At 46.6% G+C, this 9002-nt stretch overlaps 1 protein-coding gene across 1 annotated transcript; it reads left to right on the top strand.

The window, feature by feature from the left end:
• The first annotated feature begins 3524 nt into the window (after positions 1-3524).
• On the top strand, positions 3525-8664 carry LOC117651888. The gene is made up of 4 exons (XM_034396429.1): positions 3525-3620; positions 3932-4053; positions 5005-5300; positions 7849-8664. The coding sequence occupies exons 1-4, from the start codon at positions 3559-3561 to the stop codon at positions 8308-8310; spliced, it is 942 nt and encodes a 313-aa protein (XP_034252320.1). The 5' UTR covers positions 3525-3558; the 3' UTR covers positions 8311-8664.
• Positions 8665-9002: the final 338 nt, after the last annotated feature.

A 9002-nucleotide genomic window follows, 5' to 3' on the forward strand; every position in this document is an offset into this window, starting at 1 on the left:
GGATTGCCGGGTAAAAAAGTACGGGATTCCTTGTAAAAAAAGTACGGTGTTGCCTGTAAAAAAAGTACGGTATTGTCTGTAAAAAAACGTTAACGCTAACGCTAACGTGAAAGCAGATGATACTACATTTAAATGTGTGGTATTTTTTTTCTCCATGATGAGTAGAAAAATTTGTCGATGACGAATGTGACATTTCGTGAATTAATTTGGAAGAGTAAACACTCGGAACTCTTCATTTGACAAATTTCTTACACATAATCATTCACGAAAATGTCAATTTTATTTTAACTTTTGGATATCCTAACGTGCCATTGTTTTGTTTTAAAACATGTTCGCAATGTCGGTGGCACACTCATATGTCGGATACCGCTTGTGTTGGGTATCATTTTCGTTTTTTCAAAGCGAGGATGCACAATTTGGTGGCTAATCACATGAATACTCAACACCCGTAAGAGTTGTTTTCGGTACTAGGGCGGGATGCCTCGCCGGACGCAGCGTGTCAGCCACATCTCCAAGCAGGGCCGGCCGGCCGAGGCCTGCGACACCCGAACCCGAGACGCTCAAGATAAGCAAGCATGAGTGGCGTGCACTGCCGACTGCCGGCGCGCCGCTTCTCGAGAGGGGAAAGGGGTTTTGGGGGGGGGGGGGGGGCAGTGCTATGCGTTCTACGCACTCAAGGTTCAAGTGGGTGGGTGTGTGTGGACTGTTGCGGGGTGTGGCGAAGCGCGGCGGGACGTGGCGTCTAGGCAGAGGAAGGGGCGCGGGGGGGCAGCTGCGCGATGAGTGCTAGCAGCGTCTCGTAACGAGAGGAAGGGGAGCGGCACCGCGCAACGTGAGGGACGCACTTAGGAGTACTAGATAGCTGGGTGTTGTCGAGGTTATACGCCGCGCGCGCAACCCGAGCCCCCGCAGCCGCGCCGATTCATGGTGCGGCGGGACCGCGGCGCGGTGCGGCACGCTGAGGGCCCTCCGCTCATAATCTTCTAGGCAGGCCAGCCAGCCGCTGCCTTGCCAGCGAGGCGCTCGGCCTCTTCTAGGCTTGCTTTTCAGGCAACGAGGCAACTGCTGCCTGGCTAGCCGGAAACTCGGTACTCTCTGCACGAGAGTACAAGCACGCTGATACGTGAACGTATCATCTGCTAAAAAACCACGGTTTTGCCTGTTAAAAAAAGTACGGTGAAGTCTGGAGTAATCAGTACAGGATTTACCGTGATCTTTTCTCGCAGTGCTGACTCATTCGCACTACTAATTGCTGGCAATCTCCCTGTGACAGGCGAACGCCACGTGCCCGCTGTGTCTGGAGGTGGTGGACCAACGTGTCGGCGTGCCGTACCACTGTCTGGTGTATCATCAAAGGGACGAGGCCTGTCCCCATTGCTGTCCCGCCCCATCAAGGACTTATCCAGCCCCCTGACCAGTTCCACCACCCCAAAGTCGGACGGCCTTGTCGCTCCGAGCTTGGGTGGTGCCCGGGGAGCGGTTGTGATCTTCCTTCAGCTCGTGGAGCGACTTCGTCCGGCACACCGCTAACTCTCACGACCTGGCCGTCTCGGACCGAGCCTTGGTGTGCCAACTCTGTTTGCGCGTTCAAAGGTCACCCAAAGCCCTCAAGAGGCACTCGGAAAGCACTTCGACACTCAGAAAGAGCACTTCTTGTGCGATATATGCCCGGCTAGATTTTTAAGCAAAACGCCTGTCGCAGCACATGAAGTGTTTCACAGGAAATAGGGGAATATGTTTATGTATATAGGTAATGATCAGTGTAATATGATAATATGATAATGGTTTTTTTTGTACAGTTATTTGTTTTTTAGGATGCTAGATCTTATTTCAAACCCGATCTGGTTTATTGTGAGGACAGTATTTTTCAAGTTTTGGACCTCAAGATTACTTCTTCGTTTAAGTCCTTCTGTGAGAAGAGGTAGAGCAGGAGATGCAGATCATTCGCGTCGCAACTGATTGACTGATTGTTTAGGTGTGTTCATAGACGGGCTGTTTCCTTTTAAGTTAATGTGATGATAAAACGTTATTTTTAGTTTCAATGAAGGCCTGTCAAAATCTGTCCTTTCGTCCTCCATTTTGAGGGGTGTATTATTTGTTCGAAGTACCTCATTCTCCCACGAAAGGGACGAACTACAGTGTTCACTTAAGAACAAAAACTGAGCTCCTTGACTTCCCTGAAACCCCCAAAAAAAACCTGTCAACCCCTTTTTATTACCAATTTTCGATCAATTCACCTTTTTGAAATTTTCGGGTTTCCCGTACTGGTTACAGGTTTACATCTCCCCAAATAAACCCGGGAAATTCCCTTTTCAGATTCGGGCACCGGGGAAAAACGTTTTATGGGGACCGATCCAGTCCCCGAAAAGAAAGTAATCCCCACTACAAAAAAGTTAATTTCCCAGGAAAAAAGGGAATTTGGCATTTAAGGGTTTTTTAATAACGAAAAAAATGCCCCCCATTTCTTGTAATCCAAAAAACCGAGTTCCCCATATATTTAAGTCTCTTTGAGTTGTGTCAGGGACCATTTCGACTCCTCTTAAGAGAACCATCCTACCTTACGCGCTCGGAAGCTGGGAGAATATCCTAATTCGTTTGAAGTAAATTTTACAGGGAGCACATTGTTGTGTCATAATTGTTAAATTCTGGTGTCAGAAGTCTCATTTATATCTAAAAGTTCCTTTCCACTGCTTAAACTCATGAACAAGTGGGGTCCCACACCATTTTAGTTTCTGGGTTATGCACGTTTATGTTAACTTTAAGTCGTTACTCCCAAATTCTCCTTACGACAAAGGAACAGGTACCCTTGCTTTTGGGTATTGGCAATAGTTTTGCACACGAAAAATTTAGTGCAAAAACGTTGCCCGTTTCAAAATTTCTCTCAGTTTTTCCTGTAAAATTTAGAAGACTAATATGTGTCCATGGATCAAATCTCTTGAATTTGAAGAAAAATGAATAGCTGTATAATTTCATAGCATTTACGGGCTATTGTGGGCTGATATTTTTAAATGCTCCAACGCTATGTTGTGCTTATTTCTCTGAAGGTTCATTTGCCGGTATCTTAATTCATCTTTTCTTTTTATTTCTCCTGAGGAAAACTTCGCATCTAAAACGTTAACTTCTATACAGATACTAATTGAAATTGCACTCCACGGAGTTAAGACCCCCATTCGTCCAATAGCGGTTGAATTTTAACCTCAAAATGTACTTCCGGTGTCAAACGTTTCTAGGACATCGTTTATGTGAACCGAGTATGTCCTAGAATTGTGTTAATTTCCCATGGGATCGCCTTTTTGCCTTTACTTTGTAAATCGTTCATGTGTCATGCTTTGTGTCAGTGTGTTGATAAGATTCTTCTTTGGTTTCTTCAGGTGGATGCGCCGTGTGATTTGTGCCCACAAATGAAGCTAGCTGACGGGCTGCATCGTCAAGGCGACGCGCCCTGCCCCTGTACTCGGTTCGCCGCCTCGGTGACGTAGCCAACCACACGGCGCAGTTCTTTGCCCAGACTGTCTTGCGGTGGAGTGTGGAAATCGGCTGCGGTCCGTCGTTGAGCTCATGGGAGGAAGAAGACTACAGCCAGCTCCGTGGGGAGCTGCCATTCTTGCGCCATTTTCTTCGTATTATTGCAAATTCCTTCGTTAGACGCATTTAGAGTGTATTGATGCGAAGCCTGGTATTGTATATATACTTCGCAAACGTGGTTGTAACAGCTGCTATGTTTTCTGTGCAGTCGCAGTGTTTTCTGTTAAGTTTCTGGCTTCTTCCGAGCCACTAGCTTACATTTTGTACTACTGTTCAAATCTGTTTAGTTTATGTACGTGTGTTGCCGCTCAATGTCAATAATGCTTCTTGTGCGGTCTAACTTTTCAGCGTCAAGTTCATAATTGTTCACTTTATTCACTTATTACGTAACTTTTTTTTTCCACAGCTCTGCCCTTGTCGGGCCTTACGGACTGACAACGAGAGCGAGAACGACGAAAGACGTCACGTTAAATGCGAATGAACCCTTGGATTATACCCTTGGAGAATCCCACGTTAATACGACAGCAGGTTTTCGTGCGTTAAGCTAAAGTCCCATTCGATGTCGTTGCGAGACCGGAATCGGGTCAATTTTAAGCGGAAAATTGCTGTGCGTTTTAATTTATGCCGCAAGAAGTAAGGAGTTTCGAGATCTCGCCTAGTCGGTTGGACTAGAAACACCAACACACCCGACTCTTCGGACTTTTTGAAATGCTTAACTATGCACTGGTTATGTTTATTTACGCATTCACTGGTACGCAAGGTGATTATAACATAATGCATCGTGTACATTTTATGCAGGAGGATGCTTAAAATGTATACAGTGATAAGTAATTTTAGACACACCTTACGTACGTATCTATGCAAGCATAATTGTGCAACATAAAGTCCGCTAGAGTTAAGAGTGCACCGATCTACACTCCCTGCAATACCGTTTGGGTGGAAAAGATTTTGGCTGTGTGAATTATCGGTCAACCCCGCTTAAGAGATGACGGTTTTAAATTCAATGACTGAGCCGTTGCGTTCTGTAATTGAAGGTGGTGGGCAATTCTTTTCTGAATTTTATGTCTTCTGCCTTGCCCTCTTGTAGTTACGCGGGTTTATCTGTTGCTTGGTTTGGATTTTGCATGCGTCAGCGGGTTGGAGATTTAACGGAATATTTGGAGCGTATGCGAGAGTGATGCTAGTGCGAAGAATATAGTCGTCTATTTTTATACGTACTTTAATATTTTGGTAAACTTCACGTTGAAAACGGAACCTGGTTTTCCCAGGAAGCCCATTGTGAAGATATAAGTAATTTCCAGGGTGTTCCTGGGAAAACCAGGAACAGTTTTTACCGTGTTGTAAACACTCAAAATATTTAGTCAAAATGCACATCTCTCTTTTATTTCTGAGCTTTATTTTGCCTGTTACTTTTGTGGACGGTCGAATGTCACTATGTCCGAGCTGTGAATGAAAGCTGACTGCCGGTTGTTGCTCTAGGTTCTGCAGAGGCCGCCACGGTCCGTATATCCGTTAGGAAGGATCTACACTCGGACTGCGCGCAAGGCCCTCTGCTGCCGACCGCTGCCCCATGCCCACTACATGCTGCCCCATGCCCACTACCCGCTGCCCCATGCCCACCACCCGCTCCGGCAGCGGAGCAGGTGAAGCTGTGCAAGTGCGGCGGAAAGGACAGAACTATCGGCTGGTGCACCTTCCCGCACTGTGACCGGCCTTTCCGGTCGTGGGAAGATCACTTCGAGCATCAGAAGGCGTGTCATATCGACAGGGCTCAGGTCAGTACAAGCCATCATCACTCGAAGTCGCTCTGCCAAAATTTGATTGTCACTTCATGGCAATGCCAAGGTTAATGTTCCTCTCCAGGCTGTCTGCAAAGCATTTGGTAGAATAGTTGTCGTTGTCACGCCCATTCAATGAGGAGCTTTGATGACAATTTCATTTGTTATGTGATGACATTTTCATCACTTTGTGACGCCAGTTTCGTCACTTTGTGACGACATTTTCATCACATTCACTGGTAGCCAACAAATGGGAGGTAATATTCATTGGAGTGTGAATTTTGTCACGTTCGTTTGAATTTGTTGTCACATTCGTTTGTACGAGACTGGGCCGTTTTAGTAAGGTGTCACATGACGTCATATTCAAACGAGCGTGACAAAATTCGCACACGAACGAATTAGACGTCACATTCGTTAGCTACCAATGTTGCGATGATATTTTCATCACTTTGCGATGACATTCTCATCTTTGCTTTGTGCCGACCTTTTCTTCTTTTTATCATGACATTTTCATCCATTTGCAAGAGATGGAAATGTCATCCACTATTTTGTCATTAAATGACAACAAATTTTCGTAGTGTGCTGGAAGCTGTTCACTTTTCTTTCCTGTGCTGAATTGTGCCTATCCATATCTGAAGTCCCCTCCGCTACGGAAATCTGCAAAGATTCACGGATATTTTGTGTCTTTTGACTGTGGGTCAGCCATCTTTTAGCATACACTCAAGTTGCAACTTTCCTTTTTGTACGAAACGTTTCTGGATTTTGTGCATCGTAACCTTCCGTTCAGTTTTGATGTGAAAATTTTGTGGTCGATCGCGTTCAAATTTGCACCTAATTGAAGTCGAACCTCACTCTGAGAAAAAATGACGGTAAATCCTGGATAATTTTTTTGCCAAACTTTACCGTACTTCAAAAACCAGTATCCACCGTACAGTCTACAGTATTTTCCGTACTTGTTTTACAAAATATTCCGTAGTTTTTTTTATCAGTAGTTACCGTTCTTTCGTACAGTGCATGCCGTAGGAAGGACCTGATCTGGTCCCAACAAAGGCCGCTCCCAAGAATTGTCCACATCAGGATCTTGAAAAAAGGGGGTCGACCGACTGAAAAATTTTATTGCACCTTTCGATAGGTCTCGTCAAGACCTTTTCAACGAGTGGTCGGAAGGGGGGTCCAGGAGTCCGACTTCAGCAGTTATGTACATCAGAATCTTAAAAAACGAGGGTCGACCGACTGAAATAAATTATAGCAGATTTTGATAGATATTAAAAGTACGGGATTGCCGGGTAAAAAAGTACGGGATTCCTTGTAAAAAAAGTACGGTGTTGCCTGTAAAAAAAGTACGGTATTGTCTGTAAAAAAACGTTAACGCTAACGCTAACGTGAAAGCAGATGATACTACATTTAAATGTGTGGTATTTTTTTTCTCCATGATGAGTAGAAAAATTTGTCGATGACGAATGTGACATTTCGTGAATTAATTTGGAAGAGTAAACACTCGGAACTCTTCATTTGACAAATTTCTTACACATAATCATTCACGAAAATGTCAATTTTATTTTAACTTTTGGATATCCTAACGTGCCATTGTTTTGTGTTAAACATGTTCGCAATGTCGGTGGCACACTCATATGTCGGATACCGCTTGTGTTGGGTATCATTTTCGTTGTTTCAAAGCGAGGATGCACAATTTGGTGGCTAATCACATGAATACTCAACACCCGTAAGAGTTGTTTTCGGTACTAGGGCGGGATGCCTCGCCGGACGCAGCGTGTCAGCCACATCTCCAAGCAGGGCCGGCCGGCCGAGGCCTGCGACACCCGAACCCGAGACGCTCAAGATAAGCAAGCATGAGTGGCGTGCACTGCCGACTGCCGGCGCGCCGCTTCTCGAGAGGGGCAAGGGTTGGGGGGGGGGGGGGGGCAGTGCTATGCGTTCTACGCACTCAAGGTTCAAGTGGGTGGGTGTGTGTGGACTGTTGCGGGGTGTGGCGAAGCGCGGCGGGACGTGGCGTCTAGGCAGAGGAAGGGGCGCGGGGGGGCAGCTGCGCGATGAGTGCTAGCAGCGTCTCGTAACGAGAGGAAGGGGAGCGGCACCGCGCAACGTGAGGGACGCACTTAGGAGTACTAGATAGCTGGGTGTTGTCGAGGTTATACGCCGCGCGCGCAACCCGAGCCCCCGCAGCCGCGCCGATTCATGGTGCGGCGGGACCGCGGCGCGGTGCGGCACGCTGAGGGCCCTCCGCTCATAATCTTCTAGGCAGGCCAGCCAGCCGCTGCCTTGCCAGCGAGGCGCTCGGCCTCTTCTAGGCTTGCTTTTCAGGCAACGAGGCAACTGCTGCCTGGCTAGCCGGAAACTCGGTACTCTCTGCACGAGAGTACAAGCACGCTGATACGTGAACGTATCATCTGCTAAAAAACCACGGTTTTGCCTGTTAAAAAAAGTACGGTGAAGTCTGGAGTAATCAGTACAGGATTTACCGTGATCTTTTCTCGCAGTGCTGACTCATTCGCACTACTAATTGCTGGCAATCTCCCTGTGACAGGCGAACGCCACGTGCCCGCTGTGTCTGGAGGTGGTGGACCAACGTGTCGGCGTGCCGTACCACTGTCTGGTGTATCATCAAAGGGACGAGGCCTGTCCCCATTGCTGTGCCCGCCCCATCAAGGACTTATCCAGCCACTTGACCGAGTTCCACCACGCCAAGTCGGACGGCCTTGTCGCTCCCGAGCTTGGGTGGTGCCCGCGAAGCGGTTGTGATTCTTCCTTCAGCTCGTGGAGCGACTTCGTTCGGCACACCGCTCACTCTCACGACGTGGCCGTCTCGGACCGAGCCTTGGTGTGCCAACTCTGTTTGCGCGTTCAAAGGTCACCCAAAGCCCTCAAGAGGCACTCGGATAAGCACTTCGACACTCAGAAAGAGCACTTCTTGTGCGATATATGCCCGGCTAGATATTTCAAGCAGAAACGCCTGTCGCAGCACATGAATGTGTTTCACAGGAAATAGTGGAATATGTGTTATGTATATAGTGTAATGATCAGTGTAATATGATAATATGATAATGGTTTTTTTTGTACAGTTATTTGTTTGTTTAGGATAGCTAGATCTTATTTCGAACCGATCTGGTTTATTGTGAGGACAGTATTTTTCAAGTTTTGGACCTCAAGATTACTTCTTCGTTTAAGTCCTTCTGTGAGAAGAGGTAGAGCAGGAGATGCAGATCATTCGCGTCGCAACTGATTGACTGATTGTTTATGGTGTGTTCATAGACAGGCTGTTTCCTTCTTAAGTTAATGTGATGATCAAACGTTATTTTTAGTTTCAATGAAGGCCTGTCAAAATCTGTCCTTTCGTCCTCCATTTCTGAGTGTGTGTATTATTTGTTCGAAGTACCTCATTCTCCCACGAAAGGGACGAACGTCACAGTCGTTCACTTAAGAATCAAACACTGAGCTCCTTGACTTCCATGAACACTCTACAAAAAATGTCCTGTCAACGCCGTTAATTTATTACCAATGTTTGCTGTTATGCAATTCACGGCGTTTGCTGTGAACTAGTTCACGGCGTTCACTGTGATCTCGGTTACAGTGTTCACTGTGATCTGGCCACAGTAAACGCCGTGAATTGGAGCCTGATTTGCAGTACTTCGGTGCTTAGCGGCGTCAAACTCACAGTGTTTACTGGGGACCAGATCACAG

Source organism: Thrips palmi, unplaced genomic scaffold (genome assembly GCF_012932325.1).
Source record: "Thrips palmi isolate BJ-2018 unplaced genomic scaffold, TpBJ-2018v1 HiC_scaffold_6, whole genome shotgun sequence".
Lineage (NCBI taxonomy): Eukaryota > Metazoa > Arthropoda > Insecta > Thysanoptera > Thripidae > Thrips > Thrips palmi.

What these genes read in the sequence shown, in the direction of transcription:
- LOC117651888 (XM_034396429.1), top strand. Translation starts at nt 3,559, where the DNA reads ATGGGAGGAAGAAGACTACAGCCAGCTCCGTGGGGAGCTGCCATTCTT. An exon ending in ATTCTTGCGCCATTTTCTTC is followed by an intron (nt 3,621 to 3,931) that starts GTATTATTGCAA and finishes TTTTTTCCACAG; the next exon opens with CTCTGCCCTTGTCGGGCCTT. An exon ending in CCACGTTAATACGACAGCAG is followed by an intron (nt 4,054 to 5,004) that starts GTTTTCGTGCGT and finishes TTGTTGCTCTAG; the next exon opens with GTTCTGCAGAGGCCGCCACG.